Below are 27,425 nucleotides of genomic sequence, written 5' to 3' on the forward strand. Positions count from 1 at the left end.
ACGTGCAAGTTTATTTATTTTTATTAGTGTTACAAGTACGCTGAAATGAAGTTACTGTGAAGAAGTGATCGCTGCCGTGTTACCTAGACAACAAAGGTGACTTCATTTGAAAAATTGATTAAAACAGTTTGGGATGTCCTAAGGATATGGTAAGGTTTTACCGAGGGGCAAGCTTTTCCTTCCATCTCCTATCTTAGGAAACAAAAATTTTTTAAAACTGTAGAATGATTTTTGGCTGGTAATGTTTGCATGGAGTTTGCCCTTTGAAATGCTCTACAGTTACTGAGAAGTTTCTTTTGGGTTCAAGTTTCCTGTTTAGGTTGTTCTAAACTGTTCTGTAATGAGACTGTTACTGACCTGCTCTCTTGTGCTAATGTATACTTTAAATTTTTCAAAACACTTAAACAAATGAAAAGAAACTGTGTAAGATTTTACTTCTAATCCTTTATTGTGACTGTTTTGATCTTATATCTGAATTTCTCTAAACCCCAGAACTATTGCTATTTCACACCGAATGAGGTTGGTTCTTTGTAATGACATCAGCCTTTTTTTTTAATGTATATGAAGTTCAGCCATTTCCAAAGGAGAAATTTAGTTTGAAAATGACAAAGGCCACTATTTCAGCAAAGGAAGCATTAATCTTTTGAAAATAAAGTTGAAAAACAAAATGACAAAGCGTTTGTCCCTTTTAAACCCAGTAACACTGTTTTCAACCGTAAAAAACAAGATATGAAATACCAATGTGATAACTAAATATCAATATTAATTGGTGTGTATGTCAGGAATCCCAGCCTGTTAACAATTCCAGCTCTATACTGAAACAGCTTCAGCTAGCCTTGAACAGAGAATCAGAAATAGAAACTTAGATGCTGAAAATTGTCAACTTCTTAATAAGAAACGTAAGTTAACAGTGGTCATGAGGCTATCAACCAACGAAGGGCTCAGCTAAAATGCTAACCTATTTGCTGTCAGGCATTGAATAATTCATTTTGTTACATTCTTGTATTCCAGAATACCCCGCAAACTAGAGGAACACAAACATCCCAAAATGTGGACAATTCACCTGTCCCTTAGCACTGTGTTGAAGTATCAGACCAGATTACATTAGTTGAGGAACACAGCTTTACAAATCAGCCAAACTTAATTGGGTATCTGAACACTAAGTCTTTTGCTCTTCTATTCCTTTTAGAAGTTTTACCATTTAACATGCATGCATTGAATACAACACACTGAGGATGGAACGAAAGGCTTTACCTTGAACTGCACAATCCAGTCCTCACTGGGTGTTAGGTCATGTGTTGTTGCATCAACCTCTCGACCATCGTGAGTACCACAGAGCATCACCCCATCAGGGGAGTCGCAGAATCTTTCCACAGAGCACTCATCATGAAACATCCAGTACTTGTTTAGTTTATAAGCTGCAAGTATATTCAGTTTCCAAAACAAATGCACATTTTAGTGAAATATCACTAGCAGCATACACCAAACATTTTACACAGGAATCCATCCTGATAACCTCCCAGTAATAAATTGAGTTGTTGTCACAACTCAGATAACAATTGGATAGCTTCTGTGTACCATGCACCTATGGATTCTTACAATAAGACCATAAGACGTAGCAGCAGAAGTAGGCCATTCGGCCTATTGCGTCTGCGCCACCATTCAATGAGATTATGACTGATCTGATGTAATAATCCTCAACTCCACTTTCCCCCCCTTATCCCACCCTTAACCTTTGATTCCCTTACTGATTAAAAATCTTGAACATACTTAACGAGCCAGCCTCTACAGCTCTTTGTGGTAAAGAATTCAACAGATTCTCTACCGTCTGAGCGAAGAAATTCCTCCTCATCTCTGTCTTAAGTGGGTGACCCCCTTACTCTGAGATTATGTCTTCTGGTCCTGCGCTCGCCCACAAGGAGAAACAACCTCTCAGCATCTACCTGTCAAGCCCCCTGAGTGTCTTATTCTTCTAAATTCCAATGAATTCTGGCCCGGCCTCGCAATCACTCCTCAAAAGGAAATCCCTTCATAACCAGGATCAACCTAGTGAACCTTCTCTGGACTGCCTCTAACGACAATCTATCTTACCTTAGATAAGGGGACCAAAACCATTCATAGTATTCCAGCTGTGGTCTAACTGGGGCCTTATATAGTTGTAGCAAAATTTCCTTATTTTTATACTCCATTCCCTTTGAAATAAAAGGCCAAAATACCATTGGCTGTGCCTGTTAACTGCTGAACTTGCATGTTAGATGTTTGTGATTTATGCACAAGGACTCTCAAATCTCTCTGTGCTGCAGCTTTCTGCTCTTTCTCCATTTAAATAATACTCAGCTCCTTTAGTCTTCCTCTCAAAATGGATAATTTCACATTTTCCTACATTTGTTCCATCTGCCAAATTTTTGCCCACTTTAACAATGATAAGTCTCTTCTTACCTACTAATGAAAGAATGTTAATTATATTATATAGCATCTTAGTTTGGTTGGATCTGATGTATCTTTGTAATGTGATAGGAAAGACAAAACATTGTATAGCAGCTGAGGTCACTAAATATTTGACTGTAATCAAGATGCTATCAATATTGGTCTCATGACTGTAATTAAAAGCTTGTGTCAGTAATAGAACTGTGAGAAGAATTTTGTAAAACTGGGGTAGGCCTGCAACTGGAGACTTGTGCCAGGGTCACAAGCCAGCCATCACTTGAAGTTTGTGTCTGGGTCACAGGGCTATAATTCAGAGTTCATGCCTGGGTTAAAGACTATAACTGAAAGCTTGTGTCTGGGTCACAGGGTTGTAACTGGAATCTTGTGAATGTTCTGATGCCAACCAGAGAGCAGGCTATATTATTGTAATATTGAGCAATGACATTAATTAATGACCTCTTAGTGGAGGCGCCCCTAGGCAGCAGCGATCATAACATGATTGAATTTTACGTTCAGTTCGAGGGAGAGAAGTGTCATTCTAAGACTAGTATTTTAAACTTAAATAAAGGCAATTGTGAGGGTATGAAAGCAGAGTTAGCTAAAGTGAACTGGCAAATTAGGTTAAGGGACAGGTCAATAGAGATGCAGTGGCAGACATTTAAGAGAATAGTTCGGAATACACAGAATAGATACTTTTCAACGAGAAAGGAAAATTCCAAGGTGAGGACCCATCATCTGCGGTTAACTAAAAAAGTTAAAGAGAGTATCAAACTTAAAGAAAAAGCATATAGTTGCGCAAAGATGGGTGGCAGGTCAGAAGATTGGACAGAACAGAAAAAATATAAAGAATGGCCAAAAGATTGATAGGGACGGAAAGTAAGAGTATGAGAGAAAGTTAGCTAGAAATATAAAGACAGGCAGTAAGAGGTTCTATAGTTATTTTTTAAAAAGAGTTAACAAAGTGAGTGAGTGTCCAATAGAAAGTGAGTCCAGGGAATTAATAATGGAAAATAAGGAGATGGCAGATGAATTGAACAGATATTTTCACAATAGAGGATACAAATAACGTATAGTATACTATGTAAATTGTGAGAGGTTGCAGAGCTGTGGGATGCACAGAGGTCCAGTGAATGAATCCTAAAAGGTTAGTGTGCAGGTACACAAGTAATTAGGAAAGCTAATAGAATGAATACTTTTCTTCAGTGTTGAATGAATACTTTTCTTCAGTGTTGAATGAATACTTTTCTTCAGTGTTCACCAAGGAGAGGGGCCATGTTTTTCAGGAAGAGAAGGTGTTACAGGCTAATAGGCTGGAGGAAATAGATGTTCGGAGGGAGGATGTATTGGCAGTTTTGAATAAACTGAAGGTCGATAAGTCCCCTGGGCCTGATGAAATGTATCCTAGGATTCTTTGGGAGGCGAGGGATGAGATTGCAGAGCCTTTGGCTTTGATCTTTGGGTCCTCGCTGTCCACGGGGATGGTGCCAGAGGACTGGAGAGTGGCGAATGTTGTTCCTCTGTTTAAGAAAGGGAATAGAAATGACCCTGGTAATTATAGACCGGTTAGTCTGACTTCGGTGGTTGGTAAATTGATGGAAAAGGTCCTTAGGGATGGGATTTACGACCATTTAGAAAGATGCGGATTAATCCGGGATAGTCAGCACGGATTTGTGAAGGGCAAATCGTGCCTCACAAATTTGATAGAATTTTTTGAGGAGGTAACTAGGTGTGTTGATGAAGGTAGGGCGGTTGATGTCATATACATGGATTTTAGTAAGGCGTTTGATAAGGTCCCCCATGGTCGGCTTATGATGAAAGTAAGGAGGTGTGGGATAGAGGGAAAGTTGGCCGATTGGATAGGTAACTGGCTATCTGATCGAAGACAGAGGGTGGTGGTGGATGGAAAATTTTCGGACTGGAGGCAGGTTGCTAGCGGAGTGCCGCAGGGATCGGTGCTTGGTCCTCTGCTCTTTGTGATTTTTATTAATGACTTAGAGGAGGGGGCTGAAGGGTGGATCAGTAAATTTGCTGATGACACCAAGATTGGTGGAGTAGTGGATGAGGTGGAGGGCTGTTGTAGGCTGCAAAGAGACATAGATAGGATGCAAAGCTGGGCTGAAAAATGGCAAATGGAATTTAACCCTGATAAATGTGAGGTGATTCATTTTGGTAGGACTAATTTAAATGTGGATTACAGGGTCAAAGGTAGGGTTCTGAAGACTGTGGAGGAACAGAGAGATCTTGGGGTCCATATCCACAGATCTCTAAAGGTTGCCACTCAAGTGGATAGAGCTGTGAAGAAGGCCTATAGTGTGTTAGCTTTTATTAACAGGGGGTTGGAGTTTAAGAGCCGTAGGGTTAGGCTGCAACTGTACAGGACCTTGGTGAGACCACATTTGGAATATTGCGTGCAGTTCTGGTCACCTCACTATAAGAAGGATGTGGAAGCGCTGGAAAGAGTGCAGAGGAGATTTACCAGGATGCTGCCTGGTTTGGAGTGTCGGTCTTATGAGGAAAGGTTGAGGGAGCTGGGGCTGTTCTCTCTGGAGCGGAGGAGATTGAGGGGAGACTTAATAGAGGTTTATAAAATGATGAAGGGGATAGATCGAGTGAACGTTCAAAGACTATTTCCTCGGGTGGATGGAGCTATTACAAGGGGGCATAACTATAGGGTTCATGGTGGGAGATATAGGAAGGATATCAGAGGTAGGTTCTTCACGCAGAGAGTGGTTGGGGTGTGGAATGGACTGCCTGCAGTGATAGTGGAGTCAGACACTTTAGGAACATTTAAGCGGTTATTGGATAGGCACATGGAGCACACCAGGATGGTAGGGAGTGGGATAGCTTGATCTTGGTTTCAGATGAAGGTCGGCACAACATCGTGGGCCGAAGGGCCTGTTCTGTGCTGTAATGTTCTATGTTCTATGTTCTAATGTTACAAATTATTATGAGGTGAACTAAGTACAAAAGTAGGGAGGTTATGCTTCAGTTATACAGGTCACTGGTGAGACCACATCTGGACCAATGTGTACAGTATTTAATGAAGGATGTAAATGTGTTGGAAGCAGTTCAGACAAGGTGTAAACTAATATCTAGAATGGGTAGGTTGTCTCATGAGGAAAGGTTGGATAGGCTAGGCTTGTATCTGCTGGCGTTTATATGAGTAAGAAGTGACTTGATTGAAATGTATAAGGTCCTGAGGGGTGTTAACGGTCGATATGGAGAGGATGTTTCCTCTTGTGGGAGAATCTAGAACTTTTATAAAATAAGCAGTTGTCCAGTTAGGATAGAGATGAGGGAATTTGTTTTTCTCTCAGAGTGTTGAGAGTCTTTGGAACTCTCTTCCTCAAAAGGTGGTGGATGCGGAGTCATTGAATATCTTAAAGGCAGAGGTAGAAAATATTCTTTATAAGCAAAGGGATGAAAGGTTATTGGGGGTAGGTGGGAAATTGGAGTTGAGGTTGAAATCAGATGTGCCATGTTTTCATTGAATGGTGGAGCAGGCTCGAAGAGCTGAGTGGCCTACTCCTGCTCCTAATTCATATATCTGTATGTGTGTGGGTCACAGGACTGCCATTAGGGTCTTGTGTCTGGGTCACAGGCTGCTTTTAGCATCTTGTGTCTGGGTCACAGGACTGTCTCTGAAAGCCTGTATCTGGGTTACATTGGAGGTCTTGTGCTGCAGTGGGATAGTGTCCCTGCCTCTGAGCCAGAAGCTCCAGGTGGGAAGATCCTGAAGGCCAAAGAAAGTGCGTTGATAATGCAGCCAAATTGGTTGGGTATCAACTTGCAAATCCTTCCAACACACGCCAATGTCAGGCAGTAAGAGTGGGAGAGACATGGGTCAGCCATGTGATGGAAAGAAAGTTAGAGCCTCTGTCATCAGTACCCACAGTTCCAGACTACAAAACATGCGGGTAAAAGTGCATGTTGCCACGGCAACTCCAACTCTGAGTGAATGCTAACACCAAACCTGACACATCTGGATCACAGGACCGTAATTAGAAGCTGATATCTGGGTCCCAGGATTGTAATTAGGAGATTGTATCTGGTTCACAGCGCTGTAATTAGCCTGAATCTTTATCTTGAGACTATAACAGGAAACATGTATAATTGGTTCTCAGCATTGGAAAAAAGGCTGCTTTCTAGATTTACGCTATATAAATCACTGCTTGACCAAGTTTGTGTTATGGAGTTTGAGGGTGTAACATGTAATAATGGTAGCCGTTAGTTTGCAGTCTCATTGTAGTTTTAACATTTAAAATTATGATTGCTATAAGAAGTCACTAAAGACAGGCAACCTTAAATCTGAAAATAATTGGTCTTTAAAGTCAGTTTAATATCGGTACTTTTGGTTCTAGTTGAATATAATCACACTGATTTAGGACCATGAACCGGTCTGCTGTCCCGAAGCAGAATATTCCGACCTTCAGGCAGTCATATGTGAAGCTTTCTAATTAAACATTATTCTTGAAGAGCAGACTGCCATTTTCAGCATCTTATTGACTATTGGTGACTGGAATATCATTTACCTGTGGGTCTTTCTTCAAATAGGTCGAAGATGATCCTGCCAACAGGTCCACTATCAGCAGGACTCCGGTCATGTGGTGGGACAGGAGTACTGCTGAACGTATCCAGCATGAAGGTTCTCTCGCCGGCTGTCCCAGATATCAATACGTTGTCGATAGCCCAGTCGCTCTGCTCATGTCCATTATGGGTAGGTTGCCACCAACGGAAACGAGTGCCAACGACTTTGGCCTCGGGTGGTAGAAGAATACTCACGAAGCTACAAACAAACCACAAGTAGATTAGAAATAGTTGGTCCTGACATTTTTCAAAGTGATACTGTAGGCATTCTTAAGTTAGAATAATTGAACCAGCAGTCACGGACAAATTTGGTTAAATGTCAGTCACCATCAGCCAAATGGATCATTATTCAGTCCAAACCTGCTGCTAAGGAGTTAATTCCCCCTTTTCACACCAAACAATTTCCCCAAAATCACTATTACCTGAGATTCTCCTGACCAACAACTCTTGATATCAAAAGGGCAGATTAGGAGCAGTGATGCAAAGACCACTTACCCCTCTTCCAGGGAGCTAAGGAAGAAGCTCTGGAAGGTTAATTAAAGCAGTTTTGTTCCAATACACCCTAACAATTGATTTAATTGAGACAGTGGAAAAGCTCTGAGCATTCAGAGAAAAATATAACCAAAGCGTGGGACAAGTATTTGAATTTACCCAGATCATTTAAAAAAAATACTCCAAGTGTGCATACCAGTTGACGATGGCACCTTGCAAAAACTGCATTGCAAACGTTCGTGCTTGGTGCCTGTTACTTTCAATATTGAATTGGGCCTTTCAGAGCAGGTTGTAGTGGACCCCAAGTGAAACTCTAAATTACTCAGCTTGGGGACCATACCCTTTGAATTACTTAAAATGAAACAGACTCAACTGCTGGAATTTTACCGCCTTGCCTGCCCGGGGCTCGTAAGATTCCGCTCGAGGCCAACGGAGAATGCCACTCTGCAAGCCTCGCCCGCCCTGATTCTGGGGCGGGTGAGGCGGTGAAATTTCAGCCAACAACATTGATACTTGTTTTGCATTTAGAAATTTCTAAGAAAGTTGGTGTTTCTTTTACGAGTTCAGGAGAATAATAACAAAAAAATTCCAGATCATTCTTAGGACAAAGGCCCAGGGACCCGGGTTCACATCCCGGCTTGGGTTACTGTCTGTGTGGAGTTTGCACGTTCTCCCAGGGTCTGTGTGGGTTTCCTCCAGGTGCTCTGGTTTGCTCCCACATTCCAAACGACGTGCTGGTTAGGGTGCATTGGCCCGAACAGGCACCGGGCTGTGGCGACTAGGGGAATTTCACAGTAACTTCATTGCAGTGTTAGTGTGAGCCCTACTTGTAACTAATAAATAAACTTTAACTTTTTAAGTCAAATTTCTATTCTCGGCACCTTAATATTATGAAAAGAGTAACAAGCAAAAGACCTTTAAACATGAACAGAGGCTAATTTCATCTCCATTACTCTCTCCTCAATGCTAAACTTGGAGCATTAATCAGCTATAAAGGCTCAAACCAACATCTCCTCCAGGGAGTTTCACTAACCTGCCAGATGAGGCCCTATTTCCAAATTCTGGTTGCATTTACACTGCTTGTGTAGCACAGTATTTAAAATTGTACATGCAGCCTCTGCCTTAGTCATTACATAACAAACATCCAGCAAATCCTTAGCCATTAAGGAAGTTATATCTGGCATTCGAGCCCTTGAGTCACTTACGAAGGCTTATTGTACTGATCAAAGAAGATTTCCATCAAGATGTTCCATGTGATGCCTCCGTTAACAGAATAATCCAGGAAGACTCCCTGATTACGGTTGCTAGGAGGAACAAGGCAGCCATACATGAAGTAGAACTGGATAAATTCAGCATCCACGAGGTCCAAATCCACTGTCACCAACTGACGACTGCAACCCTAAGACAAAGCAATAATTTAGTCAGAAGCAGATTTTGCTTCTGTTCGAGGATTTTTGGATGCTGCTTTGTCTCCGCATCACACACGTTCAAAACTTAATAGAAAGCAAAGTGATTGTGTTATTTGATAGGAAAGCCTGCAAACAAGGATCAACTTGAAAGCACTCTCATCCGTTGAGAATTTAGGGTCATTTTTGATCTTTAGGTTCTCCATTCTGGAATATTTATTAACCAGGAGCATAGTGCCGACTTTTCTGTTTGAAAAGTCAATAGGGTAACCAGACTTTGGTAGTGTATCATTGTTGCGTTTGAGAAAACTGCTCCTTCAATGGAGTTCATTTGAAGCATTTGACATTGCAACTGGATTCTGATCAAAGTGCTGAACTTTATTTCAACTTGTGTTTGTCTTTCTAAAAAATATTTCCAATTCTGTAAACAAACTAACGGTCACCTCAGGAAACTGGCCTGAGTGAGAAGCTGATACACTGACCATTCTGCACCAGACTTTGAATTGTCAAGTATTGAACTCTGCCTTCCCATCTTTGTCAATAAAATGAGAGAGTTGTGTGATGGCCATTGCTGAGGCACTGTCAAATAGGTGTTGGTACAATTCCAAAAGGTATGGCATAAAGACAACAAAAACTAAATTACAAAGAAAAGCCCATCAGCCGTGTTTTATTGTGAAGGGATCATTCTTTAACTAGTGCGTTGCAAGACGTGCAAAGTACATGTGCACATTGCAAGGTGCTAACAATAACTTGCACTGCGCAGGTCAGAGAGAATTAGAACAGGGCAATTTCCTCATTTACATGGGCTGAATTCCAAAATGCATCCAGTCCAGGGTAAGAATATAAATTTCCCACTGATCCCCAACATTTCGGTTCATTTTAATTCTGGTTAACTGTTCATTTAGGCCAAAGCATTGTGTGATTTCAAGAAGAAATTAGATATAGCTCTTGGGTCTAAAGGGATATGGGGGGGATCAGGATATTGAATTTGATGATCGAAGGGCTGAAAAGCCTACTACTGATCCTGGTTTCTATGTTTCTTATTTTATTTCATTGCTACACAGACAAGGTTAGTTCAGCTATTAAAATGCAAAGTGACAAAGGAAAGCCAAACATCAGGAAATTCAATACAGGCCTCAACCAATCCAGGAAAATACTTGGCTCTAGTTCCTTCCTCTCTCTGTGCAGTGCGGGATTATTCTGATATTAATATTTTATTCAAATGATCCTGCCACAAAGGCAGACCTTTAGAAAGGTCTACATTGTCACCTCTTTACATCTCATTCACCTCAGGCTGTTTCATAAAACACCCTGAAGAGCACAACACTAGAGTTAGTAAGTGTTGAATGCCACACTGGCAAAATATTGACTCTTAAATTACAGAGTTGTGAGTAAAGGCTTGAAGGTAAATCAATTCTGTTTATTGGTGGCGTTCAGTGGAGGGGGAGCGGGGTGGGGGAGAGGGTGATGAGGAAAACCTCAACAATCGATTTTTTTACACTGAATTGGTGATGTGCTGTGAAGTTTGTGTGTAAGCAACAGAAGTGAACTAGAAAATCAATTCATTCCCTGACTGGCAGGATTCTGACGCCCTGCATAGTCAAGAGGGATTTTAAGTCGAGAATGATTTGAACTTGACCCAATGTTTAAAGGTGCCCTTTTTCAAGAAAGCATCACTGGATAATGAAGAAGAATTGGAACTTCACCTGCTTCTTTGCCATTTTCTATCCCAGAGGGACTAAAGTAAATTCTAATGCTGACATCAGGTAATTTAGCACCAAGCAGAGTGGTGTAATGTTGGTGAAAGAGCATCCAGAGGATATAAGGTTAAAGTTGAAGGTATATAATGTCACAGGATTGGGACTCCAGTAATGCCAGCTATTTTTCTGCCAGCAAAATTGAAGCAAATTTTTTACTTCACTTTTCATAGAATCCCTGTGCAGAGGGAGGCCACTCGGTCCATTGAGTCCACACCAACACTGATAGAGTATTTTAACCAAGCCCTCTCTCCTGCCCTATCCCTGTAATCCCACACAGTTCCCATGGCTAATCCACCTAATTTACACATCTTAGGGCAATTTACAGTAACCAATCCACCTAACCTGCACAGCTTTGGACTACCTACATAACATGTAGGTGTATGTAGATACCTACATAAAATGCAAACATACCGAAAGTCAGTAGCTTGATGGAAACAGTATACTTACTCCACTGAAGTGAAGAGCCATTCCAGAGGCCACAACTCCGCAGACAGTGCTGAGTTTGCCACCATTTACCATCAGCCAATTGTTGCTGGAGGGGGAACGGTTGAAGTTGTCTTTTAGCTGTCGAGGTAAACTTGTCTCTGGTTCATCGCAGTAAACCCCATTCCAATGCTCATCACAGCTGAGGTCAAGAGAAAGCCATTAAATATAGCAAAATTGTAAAGACAGAGGCAGGAAGAATTACAGACGTGAAGAAAAGTAACAATTCTCCAAAGAAAAGCTATCTTTTAAACTCTGAGCATGGGCATGAAAAACCAACTAGCATATTCTTGTATCCAGTAAAATGCCATTCAAAATTCAAGCCTCCCACTGTTAGTAAATTCTGGAGCAGTGAGAGTTGGTGAAAGCTATTGGGCATATGCTGTTGGGTTACTGATATCACTAAGTCACTTTTTCTAAGCTTTGGTAACAAGTGATAATTAATTTTGGCACCAACAAAATGCCCTTCTTTGGTTTATCTTGTCTTCACCCCTATGCTTGGTGGTTTGTGCACAGTTCTACATTATCTAAATTTCTCAACTGTAGAAACATGAAGAAATAAATGTGAGTGGACCTGAATTTAGTGGTGCAATGAGGTTAAGGACAGTGTGAGAGCACAACAATAGCACCCCACCCTAGTTTCCCCAAAATATAATTTCAACACAGAATTTCATTACAGTCTGGCCGGGGACGAAGCAGAAATGGTCGAGAGCTTCAAGTTTTTAGGTGTCCAGATCAACAACAACCTGTCCTGGCTCCCCCCATGCCAACACTATAGTTAAGAAAGCCCACCAATACCTCTACTTTCTCAGAAGACGAAGAAAATTTGGCATGTCAGCTACGACTCTCACCAACTTTTACAAATGCACCATAGAAAGCATTCTTTCTGGTTGTATCACAGCTTGGTATGGCTCCTGCTCTGCCCAAGGATGCAAGAAACTACAAAAGGTCATGAATGCAGCCCAATCCATCACGCAAACCAGCCTCCCATCCATTGACTCTGTCTACACTTCCCGCTGCCTCGGCAAAGCAGCCAGCATAACTAAGGACCCCACACACCCCGGACATTCTCTCTCCCACCTTCTTCCGTTGGGAAAAAGATACAAAAGTCTGAGGTTACATACCAACTGACTCAAGAACAGCTTCTTCTGCACTCATTCTGCACTCTCGTTTCCTTCTCTATGTACAGTATGCTTTGTCTGTATAGCGCGCAAGAAACAATACTTTTCGCTGTATACTAATACATGTGACAATAATAAATCAAATCAAAATCAGTCCAAAATCAGTCCAAAGATGTGCGGGTTAGGTTGATTGGCCATGCTAAAAAAAAAAAATTGCCCCTTAGTGTCCTGGGATGCGTAGATTAGAAGGATTAGCAGGTAAAATATGTAGGGATATTGGGGTAGGGCCTGGGTGGGATTGTGGTCGGTGCAGACTCGATGGGCCGAATGGCCTCTTTCTGTACTGTAGGGTTTCTATGAAATTCTATGAAAATCAAATCTAGCTGACACCAAGAGCACTCAAAAATGATTCAGAACTGACGAATCTTCAGACTTAATTCTGCCAATGTTGGCAAAATGAAATAAAAACAGAAAGCGCTGGAAATACTCAGCAGATCTTGCAATATCTGTGGAGAGAAAAATAGAGTTAAAGTTTTGAGTCAATATGACTTTACTTCAGAAAATTGAAATCCTGCATGTTGAAAACGATGGTGGAAATCCCACTACAACTGGGTTGGTGAAGTTTTTTTGTTTATATCCAATTCAATCAAAGTCCAATTCAAAGTCTCAGCAAATGAGACATTCCAGATCCAAGCTGAATGGACAGGCTCACCACTTCCTGACTTGGGCTTGATCTACATGATCCAAGCTGATTGGAGTAGGCATTGCACCTCCTCCAAGGCTTGATCTCATTTGCATCTTAGCCAAAAGGCCTAGATGCTGCTTTAAAAAATTGATTCAAATGAAGCCTCAGTATAACCTCATGACTTCAACTAAGTGCAGGCAGCAAAACTAAACTTGATCTTAGCCAAAAGGCTGAGAAGCGAAGTTACAACAGCTGAATGGGGCTAGTGTTGCCAATTGCAACACTAGGATTTTTCATCACAGCCTCCTCCAGCCACTCCCACCTTCACACTCCCGCTATTTGCTATTGGTCGCCAGACACTTGCATTCTTCCCATGCCAGTTGAAAAACAGTTAAACTTTTCATTTCCCAATCAGCTAAAGCTTGAACGTTTTTAGTCAATCAGCCTTTATTCCCCATCTTTTTATAACGAATTCATATATGTGTTTAAGGAAAGCTAAAAACAACACAGTTTACTATAATGCCCTCTTGAATTTTTGCCTGATTTACAGCAGTGTCCTGGAGATTAGTCTTTAATTCCCGTTAACACTAGGACAAGCCCTGAGGGTAGGCAACCCTATACCAGAATAACTCCATGGAAATTGCTGGCCATTGTTCTAGCACTCTATCTGGTATTGATGACAAGGCTTTTCAGCCTTGCTAAGGGGAGAAGCTTGGCACACTGACATCCAGCCAGTTCAGGGAAATCAGTATGGCTTCATAAAATTTAAAAAAAACACGAAAATCAAAGATACAAAACTTACTAACAAAACTCCAGCATCACCTACTGAAAATATGAAAGAATTAAAAATTGCTCTTGCCTCTTCTCTGCCAGTGACAGCCGGATACTTTACACAGAACTACAGAACATACAGCACATTCTTCTCATCACTAGTTTTCAGATGGCCCGATCCACAAACCCATTTCCCCTTCTCCAAACCTGGTGAAATGCTTTTATAATGTTCCAATGCCACTTTTATAATGTTCCAATGCTGCTTGGGTCTCACAGCAAAATGAACATAGAAACAGCTTGACAGCAAAAGTCCAAAATCGATCTAGTTCATCTACAATCCAGGTAGTCACATGATACATTATTGGCGTTGCTAACTAATCATAGCAATCAATCTAAATCAATTGCTCTCAAACTTGTGATTTGAGGAAGACTTCAGTGATGGGGAGTATTTTTGAACCACAAGTACCTCTACACCCTAGCTATGACTGTGACACTACATTCTGCCCCCTCTCCTTCTCTATCTACTTTGTATAGCGTGCAAGAAACAATACTTTTCACTGTATATTAATACATGTGACAATAATAAATCAAATCAAATCAAATTACCCATTCCTCGCAAACATGCTACACTTACTATACTCCTTGGGCACAATCTTACTGGCTGTTCACCCCACACTCCCGCTGCAGTAAGGTCGGAGAATTTGGAGGCCAGCCAAATCCCCATTCACTGCAATGGGATGGGAAAATCCCACCGGCGTGAACGGTGATAAGATTCCAGCCACCATGTCTCAGATTACTCATACTATGTGCCAAATTATTAATTTCTGAGAGAAATTAATGTGATTTGTAAGGATCAGTACCAACTGCTAGCACAGTGTCCTGAGGGATTGTTTTACAGGTTAATTAAAGTAATTTTTCTGCACATTAGTTTTGAATTTTTCCACTTCAGGTGCAGACGGTGACACAGTGGTTAGCACTGCTGCCTCACAGTGCCAGGGATCCGGGTTCGATTCCCAGCTTGGGTCACTGTCTGTGCGGAGTCTCCCCGTGTCTGTGTGGGTTTCCTCCGGGTGCTCTGGCTTCCTCCCACAGTCCGAAAGATGTGCAGGTTAAGTGCATTGACCATGCTAAATTCTCCCTCAGTGTACCCGAACAGGCGCCGGAGTGTGGCGACTAGGGGATTTTCACAGTAACTTCATTGCAGTGTTAACGTAAGCCTACTTGTGACACTAATAAAACAAAATTGTATTTGTTCCCTGGTTCTAATGTTTGGTAAGAAGTCTCACAACACCAGGTTAAAGTCCAACAGGTTAATTTGGTAGCAAAATCCACTAGCTTTCGGAGTGCTGCTCCTTCGTCAGGTAAGTGGGAGTTCTGTTCACAAACAGGGCATATAAAGACACAAACTCAATTTACAGAATAATGGTTGGTCTAATGGTCTAATGTTTGGGACATGGTGAAACAGTTTGTCATGGTCAACATTATCAAGTTCCTCTGGAATCTTAACAACAAAATCATTTCACATCTTATCAATGAGAACATGCCTAATTTACAAAGTCACTCCTCATAAACCAAATGCTCGATTTCCTCAAACCGAGTGGGTTGCTCTCTTCTTTATCCATAATAGCTGCAACCGCCTTTCTTTATTGTGATGACCAGAACGGTACAGAAAGGATGGGCAGAATTTTACACCCACCCCCACCCCCCAGGACAGACTGGCAAGTGGGTGCAATGCCATGAGTGCCTTTCTCAGTGCCCCCCTGCCCGCACCTGGGCTTATCACAATTTTAGGTGCGGTAGGGGAGGCATAGGCTGGCTCACCCACTCTTGGGCCAAGTGCGGCCCTTGATTGAGGTCAGTTAATGCCCACATAAGGGCCTCTTCCTCCCAACCTCAATTTTCCATGGTGGGCAGAGGAGGGAGCTAGATTTACAACCCGTCAGGGCTCACTCCTCAGGTTACTGGCTGGAAAAGGGGGGAAGGGGCGGGTTCCTTACTTACATTCCCCCAAAGAAAAACAAAAAGTTAGATTAAAAAGGCCTTCCCTTCGTGAACCAATATTGGTTTTCTTATACAATTCTGTTTCTACTCAGAGGCTCATTGACTTAAAGATTTCCACAACTTTATGGATGTAACTGGTCTGTAGCTTCCTGGGCCACTTTTGCTTCCTTTTTCATAAAAAGGAGTATCATCAACTTTCCTCCAATCTCCACCTTTTGGATGGTTTATGTAGAATTCTTGCCAGATTCTCCCTGATTTCCTGAAGGATCTTTGGATGCAATTATTTTGGCCAGTGAGATTTACTTACCATAAGGTTACCCGGCAACCAGACTCCCAGGTTACAACTCCTAGAGGATGATTCTGATGTGATCAGGACTCACCCCAGATCTTGTCACAGTTAGAGGATTCCTACACTTAACTTTATTGACTTTTCCCTGCTAATGACTTTAGTGAATGCAGGTTTACTTTGAGGAAGCTGCAAATTACATCGGACATGTATATGAGGAGCCAGTGATATTAGTACTACACCATAGTAATACAAAAGCTACTCCAGATTAATGTTTCAGATCAATTAGAAAAACAACAAAGTCTTTTACTCACATGCAGGAACCACGTGAGCATCTTCCGTGACCAGTGCACATGTCCACACAGCTGTCCCCAATGTAAAGATTGTCTATGGCCCATGTCTGCTGCTTCTCAAAGGGTGCTGGCTGATACCATCGGAAACGGGTAGCCTGCGACCTTTGGGATATACATTGATTACAGAGTCAAATACAAATATCATCATCATTCAGTAACGACACAATAAAACTTCTCAGTTGATGCTGTTTATAATACTGAATAATGGATATTATCTGTCACAAACATATAGTTATGATATTACAGATTTCGTAAAAGCTAATTTTTCTTTCAAGTGGACAAAGGAGTCTTAAAAAACAGTTGCCAAAATTCATCTGACCTTTTATAACTACGATGCTTGTCAAGTTTCTAGAAGGTTCCAGGTGGATTGCAAATAGACATACCCAGACATGTGAAGACATTTGAAATTCAACATGCATTTTCACAAGCGTAAAAGAAACTCATTGACAACAGCTTCCCTGGAGGTGTGAATAGCTCTTTTCTATTTCACCAAACCTGGAAGAATGGGAGCCATTCAAGTTAATGGCCAAGACATTTTAAAGATGAATTACCTTGGCCAAAAGACAGTGGATGGGACCATGTCCCAGACATGGGCTAACCTAATATAGAAGCATGTTTCGACAGTTTGGGATAGCAGCCATTTTGAACTGTATAAAATCTGGCTGAGAGCAGCCATTTTATGTAGAACCTCAGGAAGAACTCAGAGAGACATCATCTGAGAGGGTTCTTGGCCAAGGGGGGGAAGGTAAAGAGGGAGATATTCAGAAATCAACTGCTGTTCTGATGGAAGAGTCCAAGTAATTTGCAAGTGCAGTAACTTCAAAACTAGCGAGGAACAAGAAACCTTTTCTTTCTCTCTCCCAAAAACCTGCGGAGTCCACCTACAAAGGCAACCTCTAACTATTTTTTTTACAGAAGCCATTGCAGCTGCTGAACAAATCTCTTCAACTTCACTCCTTCAATCTAGACAAGTAATCCTTCAGTTGCAACTATGGACCTGTAATGGTATCTTAAAGGCCGAACTGAGTTTCACCTTTATAAGTATCTTTTATCCTTATTTGCATTTAATTAGCAACTTTGTTACTTTTACTTAAATGACTTACAGCAATGTTTTGTAATAAAATAACCTTTATTTAGTTTAAGACACAAGCTTTGCTGCTGCTTATTTTTAAACGGAACCACTCAAGTTAGAAGGGGGCTTCATGCAAATTCTGAGTTTGGACCACTTTGAGGAAATGCCTTTCACATGGTCGTGACACTACCTTCCACTCTACTGGCAGGAATTGAAAACAGGCAGACAATCTGCATGGCAAAGCTGAAAGCCAAGTTATTCTCTCGGCCTGCCTCAGTTTCCCAGCACATTAGAGTGGAGGAATGATCTATTACGACTATCATTCTATTATGACTATCTTTTTTGCTTTATGCTGCTATTCTGAGTCACTAACTTGCCATTCTACACTTTGTAGCTGCCAAAATTCCCTTCATAGTAACAGAATTAGAACCAGAAAGCTTACCATTGCCCTAGGAAGGCTCACAGTGGGGAGAGGGGTGAATGGTTAATTATTAGAGAACGTAGCGATGGAATCCTCAAGTGGGTGCAAACACTTATGAAGAGATATCTATTCCAGTGTAAGCTACATCCACGAAATAACCAGCTGTGAATTAATGCCTTTATCAGTAAATATGACCAAAATACTGGAACCAAGCAGATTGGCCAGTTTGCTGAAATTTGTAAAAATAGGCAAAGCAAATTTGAATCATATTGTACTAAAATTAGTGGTTTAGAAAAAGCAACTTTAAACTGTTTTCAAATGATATCAAACGCTGTAAACGTGGGAAAGATGCAGATGCACTGGATATTCTATTATCTATATTTAGTACAGTAGGCTTTGATTTTAGCTGCTGGTGGGAGCAGATGGCAATGTTTCAAGGCAATGTGAGTCCGAGGTCTGGCAGAGGAGGGGAGGATACCAGGCTATCAGAGATGGAAGTTTCTCTCTGGAGCAGGAGTGCTCCTGTGGGCCCCACGAGGCAATGTTTCTCTCAACTTACCAAAATGGGTGTTGCTGACTTCCTGATAGGTTCACCTGGTGGAACCATGATCATCGTGGGGATCGATTTATATTTAAAAATGAGATTCCACTGGTGTCTGACAGGAACCTCAACCGCTGCTGAAGCAAGTGGGATTAAAATCCAAGAGGTAATAACATTGGGGGAATGGAGCTCCTCCATTTTAACCACCAATCTGCTCTGCTCCTGTCAATCAGGAGAATGTTATTCATCTGCAATGAATCTAGATTGGTCTAGAATTAAAGGAGCAGATATTCAGCAAAACTGAACTAAGAGCATATTACACTAGGCGCACAACTGTTTTAACCTGTGAATTTTGTTTCGAGCTTAAACTTTGTTTGAAAATGGTAAAAAAATGAAACATCTGGTCCAGAATTCTCCATGCTCTGCTGCTGCCAGCAAGGACAGAGAATCTGGCGCTCAGACAAACATCTGTTTACAGCAGCGGGACGGGAGAATCCCAGCTGCAGGCAAGGTCGGATAAACTGGCCTCTGGTCAGTGAATCAAGTATGAAAAACAGAAAGTCAGTGCTTTGTAGTACTCATGTCAGTCACCAGGTGACACTGTTTCCTGCACATTTTCAGATGCTTCTGTCAATAAGAGATCCACAATGGCTAAAGGGGGAGGGAGAGTAGAGAGGTGAAGGTACTTCACCAACTTGTGATCATTGTGGACACTTGCATCTCTCTGATATCTTGCTTGGATCAAATTTATTCATGTGCGCGTCTAAACAGTGATTGTGGGCTTGATCCAGGATTTGATCCCTGTGGGTGATTATAACCCAGCTTGATTGTGTCCTGATATACAGAACACAGCTCATTTACAGAAACGAGGGAGATGGCTGTATCCTTGTTTCTCGAGGGAATCTTGCCCAGGGAAGCTGCAGTGGGGGACTGGGATGACTCTCCCTGTGGGATTTGTAGATCAGAGGTCACTGGATGGTTTTGACAGGGAACCTTGGCTGATTTTGTATTTGTTGAAATATTTAAACCGTTAGTTTTTATTAAAAAGTGACATTTTGATTGTTTTTTAAAATTGAAACATGTTTCAAGTCCAGAATGTAATCATTTCTCCTTTGATTCCATCTCACCTGCCCACTTGCCTGACAAACAGCAGACATGTAAATTAGAATTATTTGTTTCTTTTTTTAATGCAAAATCGTTTGGAAGCTTTGTAAACCGTGTTGAGGTTACCTGGTGTAAGATGGCAATGGCAGTGTGAGTCTGGTCCACTTGTTGAAAGTGTCTGACACCAGAATCCGCTGTAGATGGTATTTGTTACATTCCACGTTGGTTGGCAGACAGTCCGTCAGTACAGGTTGCCAGGTTAGCCCGAGGTCCACCGAGTACTGAAGTTCCACAGCTGAATGAACAGAACAGATTCAAATATTCATGTCCAATGTGCCTTAGTCCTGAACCTTCTGTCCTATCTAAACCAGCTGACTGTCCCAATGCTCAGGCTGTAGCTCACTAGTTCAGGTGTGTATACACAGGTGCTGATCCATTGAGCTTCTAACCGGCCATTGTCCTTCCCGAGCCTCCACTTGAAGATAGACACCAATCTTGTAGACATCACCATTTTGTTGCTAATCCTTTCAGCTGAAAGAGTGCCTGAACAAAAATGGCACCCACCTGACCAATTTCCCCACCACAGCCAAAATTAAATAGTTAAACTTGTAAGGAGGGCGGCACGGTAGCACAGTGGTTAGCATTGCTGCTTCACAGCTCCAGGGTCCTGGGTTCGATTCCCGGCTTGGGTCACTGTCTGTGTGGAGTTTGCACATTCTCCTCGTGTCTGCGTGGGTTTCCTCCGGGTACTCCGGTTTCCTCCCACAGTCCAAAGATGTGCGGGTTAGGTTGATTGGCCAGGTTAAAAATTGTCCCTGAGATGTGTAGTTAGCGGGTAAATATGTGGGGGTAGGGCCTGGGTGGGGTTGTGGTCGGTGCAGACTCGATGGGCCGAATGGCCTCCTTCTGCACTGTAGGGTTTCTATGTTTCTAAATGGAGCTGCTGCATTTACCTTCCAGTGCCCATGTTACTCTCAGCATGATGTAACTCAATCACCGATGGGATGGAGTTTGAAATTATCATAGAATCCTACAGTGCAGAAGGAGGCCATTCGGTCCATCAAGACTGCATCACAATCCCACCCAGGCCCAATCCCCATAATCCCAAACATTTACTCTAGCTAGTCCCCTGACACAAAGGGTCAATTTAACATGGCCAATCCACCTAACCCATACATCTTTGGACTGTGGGAGGAAAGCGGAGCACCCAGGGGAAACCCACGCAGACGCGGGGAGAACATGCAAACTCCACACAGACAGTGACCCAAACCGGGAATTGAACTCAGGTAGCTGGCGCTGTGAGGCAGCAGTACTAACCACTGTGCTACCGTGCCACCCCTAATTAGCTGTGGAACTTCTGTCAAAGGATTTTGTTTTGCTGAAGGACTTGGCAATGAACCTAGACTATAATTACAATTTAATATTCACAAAGGATTTTCAGGAGCTGATGGCAATGTGTAAAGTAAAACTACCAATTTGACTGACTAATCTGCTCCCTTGTTTTCTAGTTGGGAATTGGGTTGGGAATGGATGAATACTCGAGAGCTTTCCTTGATTAGCTTTGGAGATTGGGGAATAGTTCTGCTGAACTTTTTCTGAGAAGATTAAAAGGCTGATTCCCCCTCCCAGTAAGGCGTGGCGCTTGCAGGGATGTATTGTCTGAATTTGCGGGAGTACAACCCATGACATTTCACCCTTTGATGTCAATGAATGGAAAACCACTGGCTGAAAATTGTTCCCTGCAAACACAGCTCCCTGCTGGGAGAGTGCTGAATTAGCTTTTATAGTGTGTGAGAGGTGCTACAATAGCAAAGACTGTTCACAATCTGGGGGAGGAGTGGCCTTTCTAAACTGAATGGCCATTTTTTATTTAATGCCCAATTTACCTGATACCATATTCTGTAGATCACTGCTGATTAATAAATTTGCTGACAAAATTGTCAATGGTTAATTATACACTATATGACTCCATAAAAAGAGGAATAAGTGAAACCTGTCCATAGCAACCGTCATAGGGACAGATCTAACATATCCATCAATATGTTAATAACTTTATTCTAACTCATGGATAGAGCAAATATGAACCTATATTAGTACATGCTGAAGTTTGATTCCCTCTTCCATGGCTGGCATTAGTCTCAGAGTTGCTGAGCTTTAAGATATCAGGGTTGAATGTTGTACATATTTCACAGGATTAATTCTATGATCCTAGATTCACCAAACAAGCCACAGGCAGGCAGCATGAAATCTAGAAAGGGATATATTTTAGCCCATGGCCCATGAGCCTGTGAGATTGGCACCCTTAATATTTAAACTACATGATTGTCCAGTAGATTCTGAGACCCTGAAATTCTTGGAATGTAAAAGGGTTGAAAAGAGCATTTCTGCTTAAACACACGAGCATTTTAAAGCAGAACCTGGTTACACCAGGACAACACCCAATTACCACAGGTTCTTATCATTCTGATAGTGGAGAGTTGTGGATCGTACGTCAACACTCCCCATCTCCCAGACTGCAAGAGGCATCTTTGTGGGAGTTCCTGGGCTATCCTAGGAGATTAGGACCAGTCTGCACTATAACGGCTTAAAGGAACTCACACCACTTAAGAAGCTCTCTAAACCTCTTCTTGGGCAAGGCAATCAATCCACTTTTTAGGACAGGCAGCTGTGAGGTCTCCTTCCAGGAATGGTGACTGTCCCTGAAAATTGAGATGGAGTTTAGTGGGCCGGATGTTGTTGTCCCAATATTAGACAGGCGTGTGTTCAGCCAAAAGTGGAGCCAGATGGGAGGGGGGGAGAAGATACCTTAAATTTAAATTTCCCACTGGATCCGCTGGTAACATTTTGATTGGCACACAAATCATGGTGGGTGGCAACCCAATGCGCACTCAAAGTAACAGCAGCTCCAGCCTTTTAAATATCTGCTCAATTGTGAATTTCCCCGAGACTCATTTCTTCAGTGAGACAGTGAGGTTCCCGGAGTCAGTACGAAACACATCAGCTCAGTCAGTTTATACATTTTGGAGGAAACCTGATGTGGAGTCAGAAACCATTTGACAGATAAGCTTAAAAGGACTGACTAATTTTGAACATTATAGTTAGATGCTGCATGATAATTTAAGTGTGTTTGTAATGCAGTATTTGATTATAGGGCTCAGTTCTTAAAAGATAAGTCATCATTAATTTGACCAACGTTGTATAAGTGTTCAGATGCATTAGAGTATTTTATTCAGTAGATAAAGTGCTCTTCTGCATTCAACAGTATTCAGAATCTAATACTGATATGTCATCTGGACTCCGCGTTTTGAGGTTTTTTTTACATTGATTTGAAATTGAGACAACTATTGAACCTTTGAGTAGCTGAACAGATTACCTGACTTCTTTGATTGAAAGACCATCTCTTGGATTTTTAAAAAGAAACAGATCAACTTGAAAGGCTCTGTTTTGTTGAGCTCTGGAGGGATTGTTTATTTAGTTATGCAATGAAAACTCATAATGAATGTCTGTTGAGTTCCAAAATCCACTCATGGATTTACTCCAGCAGGGGTAGTTTATACACGTAACTGTGCACCATCATTCACAACTGTATATGGTGGGACTGCAGAACTTAGATCTAATCTGTTGGTTGTGGGATCACTTAGCTTTATCTATCACTTGCTGCTTATGCTGTTTGGCATGCAAGTACTCCTGTGTTGTAGCTTCAGCAGGTTTAAACCTCATTTTTAGATATGCCTGATGTAGCTCCTGGCATGCCCTCTTGCACTCTCCATTGAAGCAAATCCTCTGGCTTGGTAGTAATGGTAGAGTATGAGATATGCCGGGCCATGAGGTTACAGATTGTGGTTGATGGCCCACAGTGCCTCGTGTTGCCCAGTCTTGAGTTGCTAGATCTGTTCAAAATCTATCTATTTCAAGAAGAAATTAGATACAGCTCTTGGGGCTAATGAGATCAAGGGGTATGGGGAGAAAGCAGGATAGCAGGATCTGGATATTGAACTTGATGATCAGCCATGATCAAAATGAATGATGGAGCAGGCTTGAAGAGCCAAATGGCCTACTCCTGCTTCTATTTCCTACATAATACAGCCAAGAATAGCGTGGAGCACTTTGTTAGACTGAGATTTCTATGAGCAGTTGATAATATTAAAGCTTTTTGAAGATGTTTTTGAATGGCTATCTATTTTGAGCACTTAAGGGGAGTTGGAATGGACGATTGTATACTTTGTTATTTCATGAGCATTTCAAGGACTTGCTAATGATATTACAGGGCTCACAAGTTCTATCCATGGTGGATACTAGGTGAGTATGTATGGAGGAGGCATGAAAGTGGCAGGGGTGATATGATGCATTATGGAGTGGGGCATGTGGGATTGGGTTGAGCCAAGAGAGATGAGGGCTAGTCATCCACAGAACTGGGCCAATGTCCCAGTGAATGGAAGTGGGCCTTCTAACCTCAGCATTCCCTTACCTCCATTCCCATCTCAGGCGTGCATGTGGAGGCAGTAGTCTAACTCCAGACTGCCCCCGAATCCCTTGGGGTGAAAATTACATACGTGTAACTAATTTCAGAACTCGGAAACATGACATCAGCAAGTGGCCCGACTTGCGATTCCCGAGCCAAAGATGAAAATCCAGCCCAGCATCTTCAGACATGGGTAGGTGGGGGTTCCAGCCCAGCCCATCCCAGCTGAGCAGAGCCCCAAGAATCTTGGGGCCTGAATTCTTTGAATCAAAGAATCACTTACCGTAACAAGAGTCTGTGACAGAGCAGGAAGCAGCAAAATCAAACTGCAGGAAAGAATCCTCGTTCACCACCACATCAGTAGAGATAACGTAACGGGTGTAAGCCTTCTCAATGAATACCAAAGCATCCCCATTCGAGCCACAGACAGGCATCTTTGTGCCTCCTGGGTGGAGCAGCCACTTCCTGTTATCCAATGTGTTGAAGTTATCTTCAATCAACGTGTTACCAGTAATGCTCCCCCCAATCACAATCTGATTTTTTTTGAAGAGAGAGAAGAGCAAAGAGGAAAAAAATTAGACACAAAGGAATAATATCATTGAGGCAAGACAATGTGCCAAAAATATTCAGGCTAACTTCATAGAATCATAGAATCCCTACATTGCAGAAGGAGGTCATTCGACTCATTGAGCCTGCACCGACAACAATCCTACCTAGGCCCAGTCTGGGACAGAGGCTGTAAGGTATGATGAGGTGACTATGACTCAGACCATTGCTTGACTAGTCTGTGAGACAGTTCTCCCAATTTTGGTATAACTTTACAGAATTGACAGGGGCGACTGTGGCTTTCAGATTCCCAGGTCAATACCAGCTGGTCTCTCAAGTTTTTCCTTCTTCAACTTTTCTGGTGCAGTTTGTACTAAACCCTTTAAGAGGGCAGTTAAGGGTAAACCACATTGTTGTGAAACTAGAGGCTGGGTAAGGAGGTTAGATTTCCTGACGAATAAACAGATTTTTTTTTAACATAATCCGGTAACACCATAAGAAATAGGAACAGGAGTAGGCTGTTCGGCCCCTCGAGCCTGCTCCATCATTCAATAAAATCATGGCTGATCCGACATTCGTCACGTCCACTTTCCTACCCTTTCCCAATAACCCTTGATTCCCTTACTGATCCAACAATGGCATCTACCTGGCAATGTGGAACATTGCTCAGATATGTCCTGTGCACAAAAAGCAGGAGAAATCCCATCTGGCCAATTAACCCCATCGAAGAGTTGGTGCAGATTTGATGGGCCAAATGGACTTCTTTTACACTGTAGGTATTCTATAAGTGGGATGTTTGCTGATGATTGCACAATGTTCAGCACCATTCGCAACTCATCAGATATTGAAGCAGTCCATGTCCTAATGCAGCAAGACTTGGATAATAACCAGGTTTGGACTGTCAGGTGGGAAGTACTGTGACTACAAGAGTACGTCAGAGGCTTGGGATCCTGCAGCTAGAAACTCATCTCCTGACTCCCCAAAGCCTATCCACCATCTACAAGGTATAAGTCAGGAGTGTGATGGAATACGCTCCCCTTGCCTGAATGAGTGCAGTTCCAACAACATCAAGAAGCTTAGCACCCACCAGGGAAAAGCAGCCCTCTTAAGCGACACTACATCCACAAACATTCACTTCCTCCACTACCGACAAACAGTGACAGCAGTGTGTACCATTTACAAGATGCACGCAGGAACTCAGCCAGGCCCCTTAGGTAGCACCTTCCAAACCCACGGCCACTACCATCTAAAAGGACAAGAGCAGCAGACACATGGGAACACCACCACTTGGAAGTTCCCCTGCCAGTCACTCACCATCCTGACTTGGAAATATATCTCCATTCCTTCATTGTCGCTGGGTGAAAATCCTGGAACTCCCTCCCTACCAGCACTGCGGTGCATCTACACCACAGGGATTGCAACAGTTCAAGAAGGCAACTCACCACCATCTTCACAAGGGAAACTAGCGATGGGCAATAAATAATATCCTAGCTCGTGATGGCTACATCTCGTAAATGAGTTTTTAAAAAACTAATTGAATTTAAATTCCTCCAGCGGCTGTGATGGGATTTGAAGCGATGTCTCCAGAATATTAATTCAGGTCTCTGGATTATTAGACCAGTAACATTATCAGCCCCTTAATAACAGAAGTCATTGAGTAGCCATCAAGAGCAGAAATTCTGGCTGATATTTATTCTCCTTACCCTTCTGGATAATGAGCAACTACCTAATTCCTCACAACATTTAGACTAAAACCCTTGTCCACATCTGTTTGCCACAACTCTTTGACCACAGTGATTATTAGATGAGAAGTCTCACCTCATCGATGGCCCAGGGGCTATAAAAATGCCCATCTTCAGATGGCTGCCACCAACGCAGACGGGTGGAAGAGGACCGAGCCTTGAGTGGGATCTCAAGTGCAATGTATCGACCCACATTGCTCGAGTTGCTGAAGAGGAATTCCTGGAGAACGCCCCAGCTGAGGCCTCCGTTCAGGGAGTACTGTAAAAGCATAGGTTGGCTCCTGGGGTCCGGGGATGCTTTCCCACAACCCAGTCTCAGGAAGAACTGGACAAACCTAAATGCAGAAATAATAGAAAATATTTCATTAAGTTATAACATAGGATGGCACAGGAGGCCATTCAGCTCATTCACACTGCATCGACACTTTAGGAGAACAATTCAATTATGTCCACTTCCTTGATCTTTCTCCAAATCCCTGCAATTGTTTTTTCCCTTACAGAATTTATCCAATTTCCTTTTTAAAGTTACTATTGAATCTGTTTCCACCTTAAAAGACAGTGCATTCCAAATCCTAACCATTTGTATAAACAACTAAATCCATACGCCAACTTCGCAAGCCCAATCTTAAAACATCTTTTCCTCAGAATCTCTGCACACCATCATGTAAAGAGATTGTTCATGTAGCATGGATATATGCTGAATCACCAACTTGTCTACTTATCCAGATACAGCATGGCATATTGAACCTGGCCATTTGTTTGGTGCCATTTCCAACCCATAAATATATCCAAATGCAGGTAAAGACACCGGAACTGTAGGTTGCGATTTAAAACCAGGCCTTTTTTTGAGTGATGGGGAAGGGGCTCCGATAATGTTGAGGTTGCAACACGCTGTGAATGGGATGTGGTTTTATCTGGCAACTTTCCAAAATTCTGATGTTACCAGCAGACCTGTGGAACTGCCCCATGGGCCCGGTGAGCTTTGGCTATTCAGATCACAATGTGTGTCGAACATTGGCTCTTCTGCTAAGCCCATTGCTTAGGTACTTTCTTGGGGGGGTGGGGGGCAGTGATCTAAATAGTGATCATCCAAGGTCGATTAGAGGCGCATTGCTGAGGGCAGTTCCTATACCGTGGTAGCTGTTTATAAATAACCAACTCCTCT

General features: G+C 42.3%; 1 protein-coding gene across 3 annotated transcripts in view; it reads right to left on the reverse strand.

Moving 5' to 3' along the window:
* Positions 1-27,425, reverse strand: part of reln (reelin) — a 343,770-nt gene that overhangs the window by 34,149 nt on the left and 282,196 nt on the right. For all 3 annotated transcript variants that reach the window (XM_078235653.1, XM_078235652.1, XM_078235651.1), the window contains exons 45-52: positions 26,337-26,595; positions 24,256-24,505; positions 19,637-19,805; positions 16,334-16,474; positions 11,120-11,297; positions 8,712-8,905; positions 6,960-7,213; positions 1,255-1,418 (exon numbers count right to left, since the gene is read on the reverse strand). In XM_078235653.1, coding sequence (XP_078091779.1) covers positions 1,255-1,418; positions 6,960-7,213; positions 8,712-8,905; positions 11,120-11,297; positions 16,334-16,474; positions 19,637-19,805; positions 24,256-24,505; positions 26,337-26,595 — 1,609 coding nt within the window. The remainder of the gene's footprint in view (positions 1-1,254; positions 1,419-6,959; positions 7,214-8,711; positions 8,906-11,119; positions 11,298-16,333; positions 16,475-19,636; positions 19,806-24,255; positions 24,506-26,336; positions 26,596-27,425) is intronic.

Source organism: Mustelus asterias, chromosome 19 (assembly GCF_964213995.1).
Source record: "Mustelus asterias chromosome 19, sMusAst1.hap1.1, whole genome shotgun sequence".
NCBI classification, from domain to species: domain Eukaryota; kingdom Metazoa; phylum Chordata; class Chondrichthyes; order Carcharhiniformes; family Triakidae; genus Mustelus; species Mustelus asterias.